Below are 21,357 nucleotides of genomic sequence, written 5' to 3' on the forward strand. Positions count from 1 at the left end.
GCCACCAGCGATCGTCTTTTGTTCCGATCCCACTAAAGAACAAGCCACTCTCGGCTCTTGATTGGACTAATTAAAAGTCTGTCAACGGGAACTATGCTCCGTTGGCTGCAATTTAACGATTATCACCTAAAATCCTGTTCAAGTCTCACGTATCACCTGAGAGGCTCAATGTTCGGGTCTCATTTCAGACTACTGTACACTACGAAGAGTACTAATGTATCCATACCTTGATCCAAGAAACAAAACAATAAAACCCACGGTGTTACTGCGTCCTAGGTGCATGACCCGATTGTACGCCCCCTTCTAGTGGGCCTGTTTCATTGAAAAGAGTGGTAGCCCGTGTGTACTGCCGCCACAAAGTGTTCGTGTTGGAAGTGACCATCAGGGCGGGAAGCTCGGCAATCGTAAGCGTTGGAAACGTGGAGCCCTATCGAAGTTTTCATCTACCTAGGGAAATTTGAGTTCATCCATATTTCCAAGAGAACCAAGAAAAGAGACCTAGTTAGCGCTAGGCAAACTATGTAGGAGTACTCGTACCCCCTCAGTAAGCTAGGCATATGTGATTATGGGTATTAGTTACATGTACTAAGTATATCCATGTACTTCGTACTTCCTCTTAAGCTTAGGTCGGTTATGGTTGAACAGCCTGAGAGCAAACAAGGATTTCAATGTGACCAGTTCCCTGCACGCCCTAACCTGGGGATGGTTGGGTTTAGCCTGCACATAGCTCATCCGTACATGTCCGCCGAGACGAAGGATTCTAGTTTCCTTCGGAGTCCAGTTCCAGCATGCTCCTGGGGCTTACTATTTTTTTTTTCTTTTCTTTTCGTAACCGTTTGCTAGTGAGTAACTAAAGGACGGGAAGAGATCCAAATTGCAATAAACATTCAGACCCGCTTGGTCTGTGAGCAGATTTACAATGGTGGGAAAAAATAGAAGGAAAAAAGAAAACAATAAAACAATAAAATAAAATAGAAATCTTAATTACCTATGGGGCTCACACCCCATTTCTGTGTCACCGATCAGGAAATGGGCGGTAGAGCCACCATTCACAACGTGGCCGAGCGGATCTGATCATGCTTAGCGCTGAACTGCCAAAGTCCCCCCGGTCGGGTTCCTTGCAACGCCCGGGCCTCCGGAAGAACGGGCTTGACGTTGGGGCAGGTTTTTTTTGCTTTGTCCGAAAGGATTTTCATTTATTTTTGACTTTTCGATGATGCTATACCCGCTGCTGATCGATTTTTGATTTTTTTTTTTCTTTTTCCTTGTCTCTTTTAAACGAATTTATTTAATTTAATTGCCTTTGGGCTTCTTTCTTCCCTTTGATCCAGTCTACCGGGAATGAACCCCCCTATCTGATTTGATTTCAGAAGGATTCTATCGTAGCAGTAACCTATATTGTATCTTGGATGGAGTGCTTACATGGAGTACGGAGTACACTATCACTTCTGACTTCTGACTTCTGACTTCTGGCCAAAAATGAGATAATCCATCCTACATCTTCCCTCTACCCCCTGTACACTTCATACACGGGCCAGACCTCCCGTTTCTTTTTTCGGTCTACCTCACAGAATGCAACACGATGTCATCTGGCTTGCCTCATTGAACAAGGATTCGAGGACCACTCAGGGGACCAATGCAAAACACCTAACCCAGTTGTCTACATCATTACACAGACGATCCAAGGCCGTGTACCGCTCGGAACGCATTTGCATGGACCCACTTCCTGCACTGCAGGGGCCACTGGGAAGAAGATTGGTGACAATCATCAATTTCCAGAAGCTCAGGGGGCCAGTTAACATCGTTGCTTTTCTCCTTTGCCCCCTCTCTGTGAGTGGATTGGGTGGATCTTCCCTCCCAACGCTGACACAATCTCATGAATTGCCGATCTCTGGAGTACAGTATAGGAGAAGACACCGCAGGGCGGCACAGATTCCTTCAGCTGAAGCTGTTGATGGATCCTTAGAAGGAAAAAAAAAACTTACCAAGATAGACATGCGACGTTTTCGTTCTACACTATGGAGCACGCAAGTAGTAGTTTCTGCGGGATTCTAGCCTTGTTGTTTTGCCCCTTTTTCAACCCCCCTATTATTGTGTCTAATCCACATTTTGACTCATGCAATGTGATACGAACCTGCCTAGGTACGTGTCCAGAAAGTGACATGGTGACATACTAATCGGAAACCGAGGTGCTTGGAGAACCTCGTACATTACAAGGCATCTGCCGACAAAAGCAAGAAACTCAGCCCTGCATTCCAAGATTAAGGCAAAGTAATAATCAATAATCACAATTAATTTCATGATAATTTAAGCCAGAAGAATACGCGAACAAAAGTTCTCCACTTTCAATCGCTCCAGGAATGGACGGTCACTTTCCGAGACCCGACCACGCCAAATCGGGTCCAGATCTACTTGTTGTCGCGAGCCTCTCTATTTTTTCCTTTGTCTTTTTGCTCTCTTTTCTTTCTTCCTTCTTGGCCCTCCCCACTCGCCTAAACCTCCGACGCTTACTAGCGTTCCTGGGCGACCCTCCATTACCATGCTTCTACCCCCAAAACGACCCGCGGGGACAAATAGACGTAAGTTCGAGCGGGGCTCGTCCAGCCTTCCTTAGCCTTCCAGACGTTTTAGTCAGACTTTACAAGAATCCTTCTTCTTCCGTTTTAGCCTTTGGTCGTTCACTTCCCTGAATCTTTGGCTTTTTTAGCCCCATGGATGCAGCGGAAGGAGCTGCGGGCTAAATCAAATTGCCTTGCCTTAGTGGGATGTCATCAACTTCTTACGGTGTAGCATCGTGCGGATGACCACCGCCCCCATAGGAGCCGTGCGCGCCATGATATCGAACTCGATAATGAGAATAATTAATAGAGGGGCCATCTCGGTCGGAGTTCCCCTAGTCTAGTAGTAGCTACATATCCGTACGTCCTTACGGAGTACTAGTAGATTGGCCCTCTGCGTGCCCCTCCCCTCCTCCTTTCAAAGGAGATGATGGTGACGATCTTTTCAATGTTGTAAAAGCTTGGGGTCCAATTATCCTCCGATGGTCTCAGAGGTGTACGGAGAACGGAGCACGGCGCACAACTGTCGATTTCTGGTGTCTTACTAGGAGTACGGAGTATACTATGTAAGAAAGGATCCTGGATCTAGCCTAGTATTCGGTATTCCTACTTCGGGAGATAGCATATACTATGATGAAAGGCTGTTCCTTTGTTTCTCACTCACTATACTACTAACAGGACCCGGCTGAAACCATGTCTGTCGTTCGCGGATAGGCTGCAACATCAAAAGCAGGCTGTGCTTCTGAAATCAAACTATGTTCCTGTAATAGCAATGGTTATACTTTTTCTTTGATGAATTCAGCAGGCAGCTGGCTTTGCTATATCGAGTTTGGAAGAGGATCAGGAAAGATGGAGATTGACCTTATCATTGGTTCCAGTGCGCAAGCAGTCCAAGACCAAACAAAAAAAGATGCTTGTCACACAGCGCCTCGCCCAGGTCTCCATTTAGACACGTAGGCTGCAAGTCCACTCCGATAAGGGATATGCAGCCTCAGTATTTCATCATTCGGTACTTCGTGCCTTGAACAGTGCACGGCGCTGACCCCATGATTGAGTTTCCACTCGGTTTTACCCGTGCGTCTGCGTCGGGCACAGTCCGGGCTTTCCTGCAGGCGACCATCTTCTCTCAAAGTCGCTGGGGCGTGATGCCTGAGGCGTAACGCCACACAAGGCCCAGGTTCTGGTGGGGCAAAGACGATCTGGCCGACTCGCATTACTGTAGGTGGATCAGAAGCTAACCGTCACACCTCACACACTTGCGTCGCCTAGTGGCGGAGCAACGCTTGGAGGAGAACCGTCCAGCCCAGAAGCGGTCAAGCCCAGGGGTTGGGCCAATCATACTGGTTACTCTCTAACTTCGTTTGAATGCTGGGTTTCTCTAAAGAAACCCCCTCTCTGTTGCAATCTATGTGCGACAGCGACTAGCTTTCTCGCCAGCCAATTCACAGATCACGTATCCACTTTCTCTTCGCTTCCTGTTCCCTGGAATCCATGCTGAAGAGTCAGCTGCTACAGGCTACAACAACGACAAGAAGAAAAAGAAACCATAAAATCTATACGGACAAATGGACAAAGCCTATATGATACGGAGTACAAGCTGTTTGGAGGATTGATCTACTCCGGTCAGCACACTGGGGCTTTGGGATCAAATGGAGAGCCTAAATAATAATAGCAGCACCTGATGGGTTCCAATCGGCCCCATGCAGGGGCTGATCCTGATTCTTCCCATCCTGCTCCTTGGGCACATTAACTATATCATGCATTGTGACACTCAGACATGCCTATACCTCCCTATCCGCCGTACACCCTTTTTCCCCACCACCCCTTCCAAAAGGACGATCAATACATACAGCTGAGAGTAAGGGTATCTGCAGCACGTCCGTTACGCAGTAAGATGACACAGAATACCTCGATAATTCATATCGATAATGCCATTAACCCGGCAGTTGTCATGTGTGTAATCGGAGATGACTCGGATTTTGACTTCGAAGTACCGTGGAATGGGGGAGGATTCCCGAAGATCGACGTCTCGGGATAATCGTTCACTGGTATCTTACTTGTAGTTTCATTGGAAGGGTTAACCACCAACGAAAAGAGAGAGAAAGCAAAGAATGTACTCCGTACTCCAGACGGGCTTCCGCCTTCCTTCCTTGTGCTGCATCTTCGCACTAACACCGTGATCAAGTCAGCTGCGAATGGATACACTTACTAGTAGTGGGCTTTTTTTTAACAGTGCCAACAAGTCAATGCACCACCACACTATCGAAAATTCAGCCGTCTACGGCGAAAGATTATTGGAATACCACTCTATACTTTGCCCCTCCCAATAGCTTCAACATCCACTGTACATACTTCGCACACCGAGACTTTCCAATCTGCACCAACACCGTGTCAAATTCCACATTAGGACACGGTGCGTACGCCCCATAGCCTTGACCCGAACACTTCACTCATTTGTTTGAAGTAGCGCTACTGCGGAGTCCTATACCAGCAAATAAGGATGGTGGGGGCGAACAATCACAATTTTCTCCACGGTTGACCGCCGGAACAAAATTAAATCCAGTCAATCATAACCAACAAAGACGGCGATCTTCGACCCTGCAACAACTTCACAGGTGGAAACTCTGCTCTGTTAACCCTTTCTCGCTCTCGGCTTCGAAAAGAATATGATCCACAATGCCCATCATTTCCTATTTCATCGATAAAACATGGAGTTCCCGTACCGTCTGTCTCCGTCGATAGTCTGAGTCTGAAGGTGAGAAGACCCTCGTGTAGTAGCGGGTCCAACCAATAATCTTCTCCGGTTTCCCGCGCGCTCAAATCAATTTTGAGACTTGGAGACCGTCGATCGAGTCCTCGTCCATTCAAGGGCTGCAGATACATACCATAGTCTGGTGAACGGGACGCCGTACATGCCGCCCAACAGATAGAATTTTCACTCGTTCGGTTTCACTCCCCCCTCTATGTACGCTATGTACTGTACACGCAACGCAAGTCCTCCGAATCTTGTAGATCACAAGTGGGGTTGGAGCTATTGAGTTTTTGGGGTTTTTCCTTTTGTTTTTTGTTTTCTCTTTTTTTTGCGTTCCCCGCCTCCTAATCGGTACACCCCCCCCTACCTTTGCGACATGCTTTTGGGATTCACGCGCAGGAAGTAGTGCGTCCATAGTGCGTGTTAGTCTATTGCGAGATCGGGCGCATCGGGTAAATAGTCATTTTTTCTTATGTATCGGCCGATCAATCAATCATGTGTCTTTTGGCCCCTTCCCTACCTGCACATAATCTGTTCGGAATAGATCATTGGCTTCTTAGATCATCATCCTGGTAGTATCTGAGATGCACAGGCAGATCTTCCGCCACGTTTCTGTGATTACGAGGTCAGTGTTGGACTGATGGTGTGTTCGGTGGTGGATGGGTTGTTGGGATAGGCGGACTGTTTCCGGGATCCAGGATATACTAGTATACGCCGGAGCCTGTGGAATGGCCACACATGCTTATCTGATGACACAAAGACTCTGAGCAGCAAGCTTACAGACTACAATCATGATTTCGATGATCTATAAGCATGATGGAGAATTCGATGTAGACTGTGGCATACATATCATGTAGTAGTATCCCGATTTGTCGTAGACCTCGGAAAGAGACATGCACATGTGCAAGGCATATACAATATGTAGAACTTGAACACTCCTAGATGCATGCATGTGTCAAGGATAAAGGATATGAGCTAGCGATTGGATTTACAATGCCCAATGCCGGGTTGTTACCGGCTAGAAACAGTCAGCGGCGCCAGACTACTTTCAATAAGATGTTGTAGATTGTCAGAAAAAGAAAGCACGATGATCGCAGTCTGCTGCTGTATCCAACATATAGTAGTATCGGTCAACATCTCACTTTCAAGTTCTACATGTACTTCAAGGTTCTTATGTAAGGGGTTGGATATATTACTTTTAATTTTGTGGAGGTTGCACAGTGCACAGTGCACTAGAACTATATATCTATCTATCACAATGGTAAGGATGTCTTGAGTAGATGATGAGGTTTTCTCATGATCTCTCGTGCCTTGCTTGACGCAGCCTGAACTTGATAGACAACCATGACTGCGATCATTAGGTTGGTCTTCAAAGGGTGCACCTCCATGGGGTATGTAAACTGCCAAGTAATACGTTCATCTTGAATCCTGTTTGGATTTTCAGAAGCAAGGAAAGCAGAGCTGGGGTATCGAGAGGGGTAGATTTGCATGGACTGGTCGAAAAAGAATGATGAACCAGTGAAGCCCAGTATCCCACCACGTCGCCTGGTATTGACTAAGAGGGTAATCAATATTTGGAAGTTGGCCACTTCTCCTGGTTAATATTAGAGACCACACACATGCACTGCTCAGGTAACTGGATGGGTCGTAAATGTATTTGCGATCATGGTGACGTCAATCGGTGGTCTTTCCATACCACACAAGGATCATGGAAGCAAGAACCGAACAAATGCAAGCATCATATCTACCACATACATTTGCACTTATGAACTAGAGCGTCTGTCATATTTTACAATTCATATTTACTTCGTTCGGTATTACTACAAACTTTCACGAATGAAATACACATCCGGGGAAGTGGAATACTAAAACAGTCTGTTGCCATCAAAAATATATCAGCATACTTGTTTAGCGATGTCAACGCACGAAGAGCCTTCAATGAAAGAGCCTGAGACCGATGGTGTTATAGGCAGTCCCCGCACAGCAAAAAGCCGTGTACTAGAAACCGGAGCTGCCATTGTCCAAGACTTCACACCGATCAAGCAAATATGTGCACACTTGAACGCATTCCACGTATACGCCAGTGATCCAACCCGCTGCGTTGAAGCGAACCATTATTGCACGCATCTAACAGAAGGTAATAAGCCCCGCTGATCTACCCATGAGTAAAGTTGGACTCGGGTTACTAGTATAGGGCAACAGAGTTGACACAAGTTGTTTCCTGAAACCAGATGTACGACAATGTCTCGTCTATGACTCGCCAGCCGCCAATGCCCGCTTGATCGGGGTAGAGTATCTTATCTCTCCGCGTGTATATGAGACGCTCCCATCCGAAGAACGCAAGCTATGGCATACACACGAATTCGAAGTGAAGAGCGGCATGCTCATCATGCCTGCGCCAGCTGGTGTGCCTACTTCAGTTTGGGAGGCAGCAGAAACAGCCGAGATGAACGACATTGTGCCGTGTTATGGAAAGACGTATCATTTTTGGCAGATTGATCGGGGCGACGTGGTGCCACTGGGAGCACCACAGTTGATGGGGAGTTTCACGACACATGATAATGTGAAGGTTGCCTGTCCAGGTGGCCTGGACGAGTTGCTTCGAGAGCGAGATGAGAGATTCAAGGTTGATTATCGGCACAAGGCGAAGGAAAGAGAGGGAATTCCGGACACCGAGAAGCATTCAGGTATGTCTCGTATGCGGGCGTTGATACTTTGGACTGGGCTGATTGATTGCCTTCTTAGATGCTGATATGGCATGGAAAAAGTAGACCTAGCGAGATTAGCAAGACCTATGGCCGAAGGTAAGATGCATTCAAGAACGTTCAAAGGGAAGTGTGATTTTGGGAAAAGAAAATGGTTTGTATTGATAAGTGTATTGATATCTAGTGGTATGTCTCCCCACTACACCGGACTCAAAAACCCAGTCCCATAGTGAAATGGGGTCAGATAGAGACCAATTGGGGGATTAGCCAATACAACAGCATCGGCCGGCTATGTCAATCTTGCTTCATTGTCTACACTTGCTCGTCCTGGTGTTTAATTTCGACGACGGCAAGCTCTAGCTTTTTTCAGAAGCGGAAGGGGCAGAGTAAACTAAAACGAGGTGCGAAATAAAGCAAATAGACAGGGGGAAAGAGAAAAAAGAGATCGAATCCGATCGAATCAAGATGGCATGAGTCGACTTGAGATTCAAGATATTGGCTCCAGGATAGCTCATTCTCAAGTCCACGACATTAGTAGGCTTTTGAATGAACCAGATCTCAAGGAGTGAAGAGTAATTTCACTGCGGAGGGAATCTTATTCCCCAGAAATATCCCAAGGTTGGGTCCTGCAATGTCGTTTTGCGACTCTTATTCGAGGCTGCTCAAAGGGAAGAGTCGTAGGGAAGGAAAATCTCATTTTTAAAGCGGCAGAGGGTCACATGACGTTCAGCATTGATGCCTCGGGATACTGGCAGCACAAATCTTTATGCGATAACTAGTTAGTTAATGAATAGCGGAAACCCGCAAGCTCATGCTTCCCCAAACACCCAAGGCATGCGCATGCCCTACTACACATGGAGCGCTTCATTCGATCAATACTAAGAACGACACCAAGCAGGGTCGCCCGTGCTGCCATCAATGGCACCGGCGCGTTCTGCGCCTGCGTCCTCGTCTGGGAACACCTCGTGACCGTACAACTCAGCGAAGGACCTTCGATGTACCCAACTTTCAATCCGCGCGGCGACTGGTTACTCATTTCAAGAATGCATCGCAATGGGAAAGGAATTGAAGTTGGCGATGTCGTGCGATTTAACCACCCGACTTTCTTGGGCGTTCATGGTGCGAAGCGGGTTCTTGGGATGCCCGGGGATTTTGTCTGTCGGGATCAACCTTATAGCACCGTGGCTGGTGGGCAACCAGATATGATACAGGTGTGTTTAACCTTATGGGCTTGGCAAATCTTGTTAAGGGGCCCCTTTGCTATTCTCTGCGTCATTTGGGTGATATATTTGCTAACTTGGTGTTTGTGCTAGGTCCCCGAGGGTCATGTCTTTATGGTTGGCGACAACCTTCCCTGGTCGCGAGATTCGAGAACATTTGGTCCGGTACCTTTAGGCCTCATCAATGGCAAAATTGTCGCCAGGGTGTGGCCTCCCTCTAAGATGGAATGGGTGCGCAATACTATGAAACCCGCCGAGTTGGATTAGACTTCACGCTTGTATAACATTTTGAACGGCATGGTGTGATTTGGCATCTACATGGAGTCTGGTGTCTATTTGGGAAGAAAAGAAAGAAATGGGACTGCTGTGCATATTCATACATATTCAATTGTACAATACAAAATTTATACGGAAAACAATATTGGGACAGAGGTATAGATCGGAGGGTATCTACCGGAAGGAAGAGGGATTTCTCCGCTTGTAAGGAAGAGGCTCGACCTTCTTCCGGCGCAGCTCGAATTCTGCATCCTTGAAGCCAATTTCCTTCATCACCTCCTGGGTGGTTTCATCCCATTGGCTACGGAAGAGGTGAGCGCCAATGGCCTTGAGGTGGTATCGGGCCTGGAGAGTGCGCAGGAGCACGTTCTCGCGCTCGGTTTCCTTAGCCTTGACCGCGGCAAAGTCTAAGGGCTGGTTGTCCTTCTGCTCCATAATGAAGAGAGAAAGTCGATGGTAAGGGCTACCCTTCTGAGCTACAGGTGCGGCCCAAGGAAGAACAACTTGAGAGTCTGTGGAAAGTTGGGAGAGGTCGACCTTCGTGGCGACGGCGGAGATGGGAACATTGACAGCGAAGTAGTGCATCTTGAAATCGAAGCCGTCTCTCTCCACATTGGGGACATCGGGATCGATGACGGCAATTGTAACAAGCTTCTCGCCGCGGTCAAACATTTGAATGTCTAGTTTAGGTGCGGTTGTGCTGTCCTTTGCCAGGACATAGTCACCGGGCGCAACTTGTCGCTTTCCGAAGTAAAGCTTTGTGTCAAGAATGGGCTCACAGTGGGCCAGGACGTCGGGAATAACCTTCATCTGTGTAATGCGCTGCACCAGGATCTTTCGGCGATACTCGCGCCATTTGCGGTCAGCCAAGAAGCGGTAGATAGGTTTGCTCATATCGCCTAATTGAACAAAGGCAAGAAGTTAGTTTAAAATCCCAACCAAATTAAGCCCGGAAAAGAGCCTTAACATACCTAGGCCATCCTCGAACTTTCGTTTCACCAGAGGATCATTAATGTCGGCCAAAACCTTCAGCTCCTCAAGATGCAACTGCATAGCAGTCAGGCGAGACTTTCGTGAGTTTTCTCCACCTGCCTCGATGGGCTGTGCCTCTAACCGTGAAATCTTCTGGCGCATGGACTCAATCTCCTCCAACTTCTGAGATCGGTCTCCAAGAAGGACCTTTCGCGCTTCTTGGAAACATTGATATGGTAGTTGCTCGAAAGGGAGGCTACCGGGGCTCTGCAGGGCAGCACGACGACGGCGGGATCCAATTGGTGTCGTACCCTGTCGCATCAATCGGCGTTCCAATCGAGGACTTGTGACAAGGGATGGATCGGGAGATTTGTGGAATGGTTGACTAGGTTCAGACTGGGCGTCTGGAACACTCGCGGTCGACTGGAAGCCGCGGACCTGCAGTTGCATGCCCGGAAGGCCTCTGGTGTAGGAATTGCGAAGACATTGAAGCAAAGGCTTCGATGCCCGCTCGCAATGGGCCATTGTGAAGGGCTTTATTGGGGTGGAATGGGGGTTGGAGGTGGAGAGTGATGTTGTTGTCTTCGGGGGAACTTTTTCTGCTCGCAAGCCAAGAGTTCTGCTAGTGCCCACCGCCTCCCCGGAATCAACTTTTGCTCTTCCCATTTACACGAAGAGAACCACCAAACCATACGGCTAATTCTCTACAAAGGCTGACACAATGCCTGGCAGTCAAGTTTTACGGTCCCTAAGACTGCTGTCGCGCAGCTCAGGAGGCCTCCTGTCTGGATCAGAGAATGTCACGGTATGCGAACTGTCCGATTAATTTCCCATCGCTTCCACGAAGCAATCAAGATCGACAGCGAAGATACAGTCCATTGACACATAGGATTATGAATACAGCGACGAACCCTTACTCGATCCATGGCCACCGAGGCTCAAGCCAATGCCTCCACAAATCCCGATCTTGCCAGTCCCTCGGTCGCTCCTTGGGATCGCCCCGTCTCAGTCATGACCTATAACTTCCCTTCTATGGAACCCGCTCGTTTGACCGAATACTCTCAAAAACACCTTCAGATGCCCATGCGGAAAGATCTTCTTCACCGTGCAATTGTGTACGAGGGTGATATGACTCGCCAGGGTACCGCCAGTACCAAGTGGAGGGACGACGTGCACGGTAGTTTCAAGAAACTCATCAAGCAGAAGGGATCCGGTCGGGCTCGTGTGGGTGACAAGAAGTCGCCAATTCGAAGGGGTGGTGGTGTTGCTTTTGGTCCTCATCCTCGCGATTTCTCGACCGACCTCCCCGCAAAGGTTTACGACAAAGCCTGGCGCACAGCTCTCAGCTACCGCTACTCCCGCGGAGAATTGATCGTGATCGATAACACAATCTCTCTTCCCGCGGAATCAACACCCTTTTTAATGGAGAGGATCCTCAAGGCGAACGGTTGGAGTACCAAGCAAGGACGCTCAACATTTATTACTGAGAAGGTCGACGAAGAATTGTTTGACAAGGTGTCGAAGTTGCAGCGCTATGCGAACATTATGGACCGCAGTGATGTCGATGTCAAGAATCTGCTGGAGACCTCGCGATTGATCATTGAGAAGACGGCATTGGACAAGATGCTGAAGGAGCATTCATTGGATTTGATCAGTCGTCCAGCGAAGGCCCTATACCTGTGAGTATTTGGCTGAGACTTTATTGCATCGACTGTTTCATTTATTTCCCCCCTGTTTGTTTATTGTATTCTGGCCATCTGTACAAATAGAATAAGAATTTACTACCATTTGAGCGGGTATGCTCAATCTAAATCATTATACTTCCCCAGTCTCCTCTCTATAGCGTGTACCAAAGCAATTAATTAATACAATACGTGAATTAATTGCTCAGCCATTACCACACAAAAATATTCCGACAGTGTTTGTTTTATGAAATCAGAAAATTAACATTTTTGATCTAAAATTGGGTTTATAGTAGGTCGCCTGGCATTGATACCAGCAGGCGGAGAGCGCTTGTCCTCGGACCGGAAGAAAATCCATTCCAAAAAAACTCCCGAGGTCGACGTAAAGCGGAGAAACACCTGATTATCCCTAATAACCTTCCTTTTCCCCTCCCGAGGTCCTTTATTTCCTCTTTCTTTTCGTGTCTAGTCTCTATGTTACTTCGACACTCATTTTCCCGGTTACCTTCGCCGCCGAGCTGGATCTCGCGGTTCCCATCGCAAGGAATGCCTCTACGCGCCAAGGTGACCAACCCTGCTTTTGGGGCAACTGCTTCGGTATAACTACCTTCTCACTGGGATTTGCAAGCTTGGAGACCAATGCTGACTTAACCTAGATGTCGACATCAGCAATTCCCAAAGAACAACCGGGAGATGAAGCCGATGATGTTCTCTTCAACTCCCTCTACGGTCTCCGCAGCGTTGAGCTCAACCGCCCGAAGAAGCTCAACTCCCTCAATGGCTCTATGGTCCGCAAGATTTTTCCTCGGCTAAAGGTCAGTCATGATGAAAGGAACCATTGTGGGATGGACAATATACTAAAGCATCGGCCGAACTACAGGAGTGGGAGAAATCTCATTTGGCGAACATCATTCTCATCTCCGGCGCAGGCTCCAAAGCTCTTTGTGCAGGAGGTGATGTCGCGGCATTGGCACTACAGAACGAGAAGGGACCTAGGGGACAACGCGCGTCGACAGATTTCTTCGGACTCGAATACGGACTGGACCACTTGATCGCTACATACTCTAAGCCCGTTATCTCTTTCATGGACGGAATCACTATGGGCGGAGGTGTCGGCTTGAGTATGCATGCCCCATTCCGAATTGCGACCGAGAAGACCGTTTTCGCTATGCCCGAGACAACCATTGGTTTCTTCCCCGACGTGGGTGGCTCGTTCTTCCTGCCACGCTTGGATGGCGAGACTGGTACCTACCTCGCTTTGACTTCCGAGCGCCTCAATGGCGTACAGGCTTTGTACTCTGGCATTGCCACTCACTATCTTCACTCTAGCGTCCTCGCCAACGTGACACAGCGTCTTTCCGAGCTGACCTTCGCCGACAACCTCGGCCTCCAAGAGCGCTTGGATGCCGTCAACAAAACCATGGCTGAGTTCTCACTTGGTCTTCCATCTCTTCAAGAGGAGCCTATTCTCCTTGCTGGTGGTATCCGTGCCGCCATCGACCGCTGCTTCCAGTTCAACGAGGTGGAGGGGATCTTCGCCGCTCTGGAGAAGGAGCAAGAACAAAAGGAGTGGGCACAGAAGACCTTGAAGACCTTGTCTTCCCGCTCTCCAACCTCTCTCAAGGTGACTCTGCGCCAGCTTCGCCTTGGAAAGAAGTGGGGAATCACCGAGACCTTCCAGCGTGAACATGATATCGCTGCCAACTTCATGCGCCACCCCGACTTCGTGGAGGGTGTTAAGGCCCGCTTGATGTCCAAGCCTCCCCGCCAGGCTGAATGGAGCCCGGCTACTTTGGATAAGGTTACAACTGACATTATCGATAAGTTCTTTACCGCTCCCGAGGACCAAGAAAAATTGCAGCTGTTCAGCGAGGGCGACTACCACCAATATCCCCACCAGCGATTTGCGCTTCCTAGCGAAGGTGAAATTGAAGCATATGTACGAGCCAGGCGACGTGGGACCGACGAGGTGATCAACCACTTCGTAGAGGAGTCGGGCCACAAGGAGGGTGTCGCCGAGAAGGTATCAGAGGTGCTGGGTCGGCGATTGAAGAAGGAAGGAGGCGAATGGAAATGGATCTAAAATATAGATCGTCTACAACATGTAATTCCCCCACTTTAATTGGCTTTGTGATAGGCGATTGGTCTGTTCAATGTTCAAGTGTATTTATTAGAAAGTTTTCACCCGGTTTCTGGATATTGAACCAAATTTTGCATGATATTTATTTAACAATCTGATACTTCCGATAATAAGGACTTACCATTGTCCGTAACTTGAAACGATGTTAAGTAACTTATAGTCCTTGGAGATCTAGACTATTAGCTCAAAGTCCTGGAGGTTTTGAATGATTATCGCGGTGATGATGCCCCAGGAAAGTTCTATCAGAGAATAAACACACGTAGCAGAGCCGGAAGTTCATTCAGTCAACTGATCTTAAATAGGTAAATAGTGACACGCAATTCATAAAGCTTGACGGGCTTCATATGTGCTAGTATAGTATCATGGAGCATCAAGCAGCTAGCCAAGTACCTTGGGCGCCGACAAGGTCTAGTAAGTAGTCAGCCCACCTTAAAAAGCGCCTCCCGACAACCCGCTCATCCCCTCAGCAATCTCCGATTTCAAACCTAAATTCAAACACCAACGAAAGCCCTGGAACTACTTTCCTCAGCAGAACCCATTCCTAGGGTGCTAGGATTTTCAGTCACCCCATGTCTTATAGCCTGGACACAATTAGTTCTGAACGGAGGTCTTCAGAGTCGATTCGGATATCTTCAAGTGAATCTGACTCCGCATCCACATTCAATGAAGCCCCACAAGCACCCTGCACTCCTGCACCAGAAGCACAGTCCGTGCTATATCGATTGTATACATCGCATACCCTCTCAGCATGGAATTCGCGCATGTTTGAATTCGGCGCTGTGTTGTTTTTAGCGTCTATATTCCCTGGCACCTTGCTCTATGCTTCAATCTACGCACTTGTTCGAGCTTTCTCTGCTGTGGCCCTGTCTTCATGGCTGGGTGATAAAGTTGATAAAACCAACCGATTGGTCGTTCTCAGGCATTCTATTGGTAAGATTGGGATCCGTGAGTCGTTCTTGCAAATGTATTAACTTATTTATCTCTATTAGTATGGCAAAGGCTTCCGGTTGCGATCTCATGCTTGTGCTTTATGGGATTCTCGATGACAAGCGACTCTCTTATCAGCTCGACCCTGTTTATCGCTTTGGTTTTGCTTGCTTGTCTCGACAAATTGGCGGCTACGGCGAATACAGTAGCCGTTGAGCGAGATTGGGTACGTGCGAAATCTTTGCGTAGATAATGCCATCAGTTTTGCCAATCTGGGGCTAATAATGGATTAGGCTATTGTGATTTCGGATAGCATCGGTGTACCGCGACAAGGTACGGATGAGCTGTCATTCTTCTACATAAGTGGATGTTTCTAACACGTATAAAACACAGAATTAAATGCGTCAATGAGACGGATTGACCTCTTTTGCAAACTCATCGCACCTGTTTTCATCTCTCTGATTGATAGTATTTCTACACCGATTGCCGTCTGGACAGTTCTTGGCATGAACGCTATTTCCGTATTCATCGAATATGTTGCAATTGCTCAAGTCTACCAATCAGTCCCGGCTTTGAAGAAAACGACAGCTTCTGGTCAAAGTGATACTAACAATGAAAGCGGATATTTACTGGCCGAGTCTCCCCGAGGGGCTTTCTACCATCTACGCGAGAACTTAGAGCCGTGGAAGGAATACATCGCAAGTCGAGTGTTCCTACCATCTTTTGCGTTAAGCCTCCTATACTTGACCGTTCTCTCATTTGGTGCAACTATGGTCACTTATCTACTTCACAGTGGCTTCAGTTCTTTGGAAGTCAGTTGCATGCGTATTGGCTCCGTGGTCGCAGAGGTTTCCGGAACATGGACTGCGCCTCTTATCATGCATCGCATAGGTCCCATTCGATCTGGGCTATGGTTCCTGAACTGGCAGTTCTGTTGTGTAGTTGGCGCGGCTCTTGCATTCATTCTTTGGGATTCGAAATCTCAATTAGTAGCAGGTAGTCTGATTGTGGGAGTTGCTTTAAGTCGAGTCGGACTCTGGGGGTTCGACTTGTCAGCGCAGTTTCTGATACAAGAGGTGAGTGCTTTGCCCAATATTAGAATTTATTCGATTACGTGTTTGTGTGATGGACTAATGAATGTCGTTAGAATGTGGAAGAGCACGCCCGAGCAAGATTCTCCTCGACAGAGATGGCGCTACAAAACATTTTCGAGATGATTTCCTTTACATCGACCATTATATGGTCTTCGCCCGAGCAGTTCAAGTATCCAGTGATGATTAGCGCTGGTGCTGTGGCAATAGCAGCGGCTTCCTTTGCAGCATACGTGCGCAAGGAGCGAGGTCATTTGCTCCACCGATCGCGATGCTTGGGAGGCGATAAAGGAGGATATCAGCAGATGACGTCTCCAGCCTGAGTTATGAGACAAGTTAGTATTACAGGCGCAAAAAGTGGCTTCCTACCATAATGTATATAGTTTAGAGGGACAATCCCTGATCTTGTCATGGTCAAAGCCGAGGATTTGTACTGCATAGATGCGCAACCCAGGCACCAGGTACAATGAGCCTCCTGTACATCATACCAAGGTTCCCCGATCGCCCACGTGGAAGTCTGAGCGTCTGCATATCAATTTCAAATTGGTTTAGACACAACATGTCGATTAAAATCTTTATTTCAACTTGAAAGAAGCTTAACAACTCTCTTTTCTGTTATAATCCTATATACTTTCATGGGTTATTCTCGGCGGATTGAGCCGAGCTCGTCATCCTGCCCACTATCGCGAACTCGCCCCGTGGAACCGCCATTGCGGGGAAAGTGCCAACGCCCGGATTTCTAATGAAAATAAATCCCATTTAAATTATGATCTTACTCCCACCCCCGGGACCTTTAGTCTCAATATGGAGGTACCGTCATATCGACATTCATCCAGAGCCTCGACTCGAGCACGACTAACGCAAGCACTCGGTTTACAGATTCCCAAAGCTCGGGGAGCTGGCAGGTCAGGCCCACGCCGCCGAACAGGGTGCTTGACATGCAGAGCCCGCAAAGTGCGCTGCGACGAAAACAAACCAAGCTGCTCGAACTGCGATCGCCTGCGACTAAGTTGCGTCTACAGACCCCCCATCGCCCTCGGTGACGACTGGGTGACTTCTCCTCGCCCATCCAACCACTCCTCGGCCGGGGCGCACTCCGTACCCCAGACTTCCCCATCGCCGGCCGTAAGCACCATCCCTGAATCGGCAGCTGCAGCTGCAGCAGCGGCCGTAGCGGCTGCAAACTCGTCACAACGATCGCCGGATCTGACCTTCTTCAATACTGTGCTTCGCTCTGACGATCGCCGCCGAACCACCATTCCCGCAACAGAAACGTCCCTCCGGCGTCTGCCCACAGATACAGAATCATTCCCGGATCTCGGGGGACCGTTCGATATGCTTGGGTTTATGGGAGGGATAACTTCGGAATTGGAGCAGAAACATCTTGACTTGACGAGTGGACTGGCGGGTTTCGCGAATAGCCCAACCCCACAATCGGTACCTGTAGGTATCGGTGGGAATACCGCGGAGGATGGCCAGTTTCCGACGGATAAGCGTTCGCCGTTCAGCCCTGATGTATCGCCATCCCTGGTGGATGGAGTGTCTATTGGGAGCGCTTCGGATGCGACAACTGCGCGAGGGAGCTGGTCGGACCCTGGATCGACTTCATATGAAGAGCAACTACTTCAGCATTTCCTGGTAGCTGATCCACCAGCTGGTGTCTTTGCGCCAGTTTCCATGGAATGGAAATACGTGCGACCTGCAGTGGTAGCATACGGGCGAGATTTTAGTCCTCTTTTAAATGCTTTGTATTGTTACTCAGACATCCACAAGACGATTACTGCAGGGGGAGGGAAACGATGGCGCTGGGCGCCTACCTATTATCGAGTTGCAAGCTCGGAAATCCAGGCGTGTTTACTTGGGGATGTGAACGAGCAAACTCTGATCAAAGTATTCGCGGCTGTTTTCTTCCTGATGCTATCTGAGGTGTGATCTTATTCGCATGACGATTTGGATATGACCAGAACTGACCATCTTTACGTGCAGCTCTTCTCTACGCCGGAATTATCAGCAGCCGGAACATCATATATTCGCTCGGCATACCTTTTATTACAAAGATTTGACGACCGTACGAGAAGCTGGACGGGGCTTGGAAATTTGATGGTGTCTTGGATATCACTATTAGACGTGAAATCCCTAATAGCTGGTCGTGATGGTGATCCTCTTCTTGAACTTGGGAATATCTCCGATCAAGGCCTATGGTCATACCCTAAGTCACTGGAGACACAAGGCTTGCATGCCCCCCGAACAGTGTCGACCGAGGAACGAAAGGAGGATGATGGTGCAGAGGACCAATTTCGCAGTCCAAGCTATCTGGTCTACGAAGCAATTGTGGGCCCAGCATCCCGGTTCTTCGTACAAGCACAGCAAGTCGTACGACGCATCGTCTCAATCGATCTACATCATCGCAGTCGAGGGACGCTCAGCGATGAGTTCGAAGTCCTTCAAATAGCACACAAAGTTGGGGCAGATCTCGAAACACTCTGGCACCGCAGGCCCTCGGTGATAGATGTCTACGGACATCCCGAGGCATTATCAGATACACTCTGTGCGCCTGTAGCCCTTGAAGTCTGTCGTACTTTCCGGCAGTACGTAGCCAGCTTCTTGGCGAATTTTATTTATTTACACCGAGTCGCATTTGCCATCTACCCCCGCACTGAGCGTGTCAACGGTGCCGTGAACCAAATTATCCAATTGGCCACCGTTGAGTCGGCTGGTACTGACCAAGGGCACCTCCCTGTCAGTTTTCTCTGGCCGTTATTTATTGCTGGGTTGGAAGGTTCCCAAGAACAGCGCCAGTGGGTGTTCCAAGAAATGCAACGCATGGCATCTGCCCATGAGAACGAACAATCCACGCCTATTGCTCGTCATCCATCTGCTGATAAGGTTCTTCTGTTACTGGAGGAAATGACTCGTCGGCAAGATGCTTCACGTACCTGGGCAGATTCACGGTGTGTCCGGCGAGAAATATTCTCAGACTTTTTTATCATGATTTGATTTTATGCGGCTTGATATGATACCAACGCGTGTGCGCGAACCATTGACGTGGCGTTATCGTTACTAGCGAGGCTTGCTTGCTTTTTGGCAGCTTTTTTAATAGTATATTTCTACCCAATGTATTTTTGGATATGTGTCTGGTACCTACTGGTGTTGAACATTGGCTTATAATGATGTAGTGACTTTTTGATCTTTTGCTCTCGTAAACCACTGGCATATGCCTAATATCGTAAATTACGTACTACATCATGCTACCATGTATATATAAAATTAAATACAATCCCAAGCTCCCGATTTGAAGTATAAAATGGACTGCATGATTAATGGATGATTTATTCATATGACAGATACGTATTCGTAAGCCACTCACCAAGGCGAAGATTCCTTGATACTTCAACCATCGTAGATTGAAAAAGCTCATCCAGTCATTCAGAACTTTTTGATTGAAAATTCCATACCAGGAAAATCCGAATCACCCATCCAAATGGCAATCTCCGAGATGTAGTGAGTCCCCCTTTCAAAAGCACCTAACACAAGGGCTACAACAATTCTACCCACTTCAGTACCTAGCAAACCATGATATTCATCACTCCCATGAAACCAACTCCGTTGCCCCAGCTGCGGCCACGTCAGATTATTCTTAACGGTATAAAGTTGATCCTTGACAAACCCCTCCGTATCAGGATTCTTGACAGTAGTGAACAAAACATACTTAAGCGTCTCAAGATCAAAATCACGCTGATAGACAGCCTGAAGGGTAGAAGAAACATGCGGCGCTGGATCAGCTTCGTAATTTTCTGTTGGATTACGTTGCATCAAAGAGACCTCCAGGACACCCGGCCCAGTGGTACCCATGAACGAAAAGAAACTAAATTGGATGTTCCAAGACAGGTAAGATGTTTCAGTTGAGGTATCCCACGAAGGATTCTTTGGAAGCTTGTGTCTTTTTATGCATTTCTCAAGTGTTGAAGTTATGATCTTGGTTCTCTTTGGATCTTTTATCTCTCGGTCGCTTTGTAAAACACGGCGCGGGATCATTAGATCTTCGAGTTTTCTCTTCAGATCGTCGAAGCTCAATGTAGATCTTTGAAATGGGCACCCTTCGAAATTGGGATCTTCAATCCATCTTCGGCGTTGGAATCCCTTCAGCTGATGTTCACCATATCTCGCCTTGGGTTTCACCTTGGGACGCTGGCTACTATGCCTCGACCGGGCTGGCATAATTGGACCTGTCTTGCCTGTTGACTGGGGAACAAGATAGGGGGAAGCTCCATTTTCCCGAGACGATTTGCTGCTGTGGCTGTCATTTCGGTTGTGTCGAATAGATCCTGGGATATGAGGCCCTGGAGTCGGAGATACGCGTGAAGGTAACCCCAATACCTCATCAAAAGTGATTCGTGGGGTACTTTCAACGTGGCTAAGTGGGGAATCCTGATGTTTATCTTGAGATTGACTCGGAAATCGAATCTGAGATGGGAGTTCTGGAAGCTCTGTGCCCGACTGTAGGTTTGTGGCTTCATCTTCAGAAGATGAGGCGTCAGGATGACTGCAGCATCTACTAAGAAATCCCTTAGGCCGATTCCATATTGAGGGCATGGTAGATAGCGACAATAAGCTTGTGAGCTATCAGACTCGGAAAGATAGCAATTTGAATGTCGTGGAAGGTATTGTATCTTTTATTGAGTAGGGTCGTGGAGTGATTAGATCATGAAGTGAGAGCTAAGGCTTAAATACATGTACAAAAATCAACTGTTACCGTGACAGACTCAGAGAGGGTGATATTTTGGATAAAAAATGCACTTTATTTCATCACTTTAATGCCTATTCTATGTCTCTTTCCTCATTCCTCTTGTTCTTTGATGCTCGATTGTGCACACTGCTACCTAGCCAGTGGCCGATTGTTTGTGACAAGTAGGATGCCTGTATTGTGTAAACAAATGAGCGCTAAACGTAGAATATTGAATGGAATCGGTCAAAGCTTGTTGAAGTGAAGGGCTTACTTGAAGCTTAGCTATAGCTAACATAGCCGGAGAGCCG

At 47.9% G+C, this 21,357-nt stretch overlaps 9 protein-coding genes across 9 annotated transcripts; 7 read left to right on the forward strand and 2 right to left on the reverse strand.

Moving 5' to 3' along the window:
• Window positions 1-7,224: 7,224 nt before the first annotated feature.
• On the forward strand, window positions 7,225-8,062 carry N7478_004918 (OBAP family protein; the record flags this gene model as incomplete). The annotated part of the gene is made up of 2 exons (XM_056921132.1): window positions 7,225-7,447; window positions 7,542-8,062. 2 exons carry the CDS (start codon window positions 7,225-7,227, stop codon window positions 8,060-8,062), a joined length of 744 nt encoding a protein of 247 aa, XP_056779169.1.
• An 807-nt stretch (window positions 8,063-8,869) lies between these two features.
• N7478_004919 (putative mitochondrial inner membrane protease subunit 1) lies at window positions 8,870-9,502 on the forward strand (the record flags this gene model as incomplete). The annotated part of the gene is made up of 2 exons (XM_056921133.1): window positions 8,870-9,226; window positions 9,329-9,502. 2 exons carry the CDS (start codon window positions 8,870-8,872, stop codon window positions 9,500-9,502), a joined length of 531 nt encoding a protein of 176 aa, XP_056779170.1.
• Window positions 9,503-9,685: 183 nt separating this feature from the next.
• On the reverse strand, window positions 9,686-11,008 carry N7478_004920 (mitochondrial 54S ribosomal protein mL38; the record flags this gene model as incomplete). The annotated part of the gene is made up of 2 exons (XM_056921134.1): window positions 9,686-10,410; window positions 10,483-11,008. The coding sequence occupies 2 exons, from the start codon at window positions 11,006-11,008 to the stop codon at window positions 9,686-9,688; spliced, it is 1,251 nt and encodes a 416-aa protein (XP_056779171.1).
• A 196-nt stretch (window positions 11,009-11,204) lies between these two features.
• Window positions 11,205-12,166, forward strand: N7478_004921 (mitochondrial 54S ribosomal protein uL4m; the record flags this gene model as incomplete). Its single annotated transcript, XM_056921135.1, has 2 exons — window positions 11,205-11,288; window positions 11,387-12,166. The coding sequence occupies 2 exons, from the start codon at window positions 11,205-11,207 to the stop codon at window positions 12,164-12,166; spliced, it is 864 nt and encodes a 287-aa protein (XP_056779172.1).
• Window positions 12,167-12,711: 545 nt separating this feature from the next.
• Window positions 12,712-14,248, forward strand: N7478_004922 (mitochondrial 37S ribosomal protein mS47; the record flags this gene model as incomplete). The annotated part of the gene is made up of 3 exons (XM_056921136.1): window positions 12,712-12,762; window positions 12,822-12,980; window positions 13,046-14,248. The coding sequence occupies 3 exons, from the start codon at window positions 12,712-12,714 to the stop codon at window positions 14,246-14,248; spliced, it is 1,413 nt and encodes a 470-aa protein (XP_056779173.1).
• Window positions 14,249-15,639: 1,391 nt separating this feature from the next.
• On the forward strand, window positions 15,640-16,646 carry N7478_004923 (putative iron-regulated transporter; the record flags this gene model as incomplete). Its single annotated transcript, XM_056921137.1, has 2 exons — window positions 15,640-16,308; window positions 16,380-16,646. 2 exons carry the CDS (start codon window positions 15,640-15,642, stop codon window positions 16,644-16,646), a joined length of 936 nt encoding a protein of 311 aa, XP_056779174.1.
• Window positions 16,647-17,127: 481 nt separating this feature from the next.
• On the forward strand, window positions 17,128-18,255 carry N7478_004924 (Zn(II)2Cys6 transcription factor domain-containing protein; the record flags this gene model as incomplete). Its single annotated transcript, XM_056921138.1, has 1 exon — window positions 17,128-18,255. One exon carries the CDS (start codon window positions 17,128-17,130, stop codon window positions 18,253-18,255), a length of 1,128 nt encoding a protein of 375 aa, XP_056779175.1.
• A 24-nt stretch (window positions 18,256-18,279) lies between these two features.
• Window positions 18,280-19,320, forward strand: N7478_004925 (uncharacterized protein; the record flags this gene model as incomplete). Its single annotated transcript, XM_056921139.1, has 1 exon — window positions 18,280-19,320. The coding sequence occupies one exon, from the start codon at window positions 18,280-18,282 to the stop codon at window positions 19,318-19,320; it is 1,041 nt and encodes a 346-aa protein (XP_056779176.1).
• A 429-nt stretch (window positions 19,321-19,749) lies between these two features.
• N7478_004926 (uncharacterized protein) lies at window positions 19,750-20,916 on the reverse strand (the record flags this gene model as incomplete). Its single annotated transcript, XM_056921140.1, has 1 exon — window positions 19,750-20,916. One exon carries the CDS (start codon window positions 20,914-20,916, stop codon window positions 19,750-19,752), a length of 1,167 nt encoding a protein of 388 aa, XP_056779177.1.
• Between the last annotated feature and the right edge of the window lie 441 nt (window positions 20,917-21,357).

The sequence above is a fragment of the Penicillium angulare genome, assembly GCF_028827245.1.
Source record: "Penicillium angulare strain IBT 27051 chromosome Unknown utg000004l_segment0_segment0, whole genome shotgun sequence".
In the NCBI taxonomy this organism is placed as follows: Eukaryota; Fungi; Ascomycota; class Eurotiomycetes; order Eurotiales; family Aspergillaceae; genus Penicillium; species Penicillium angulare.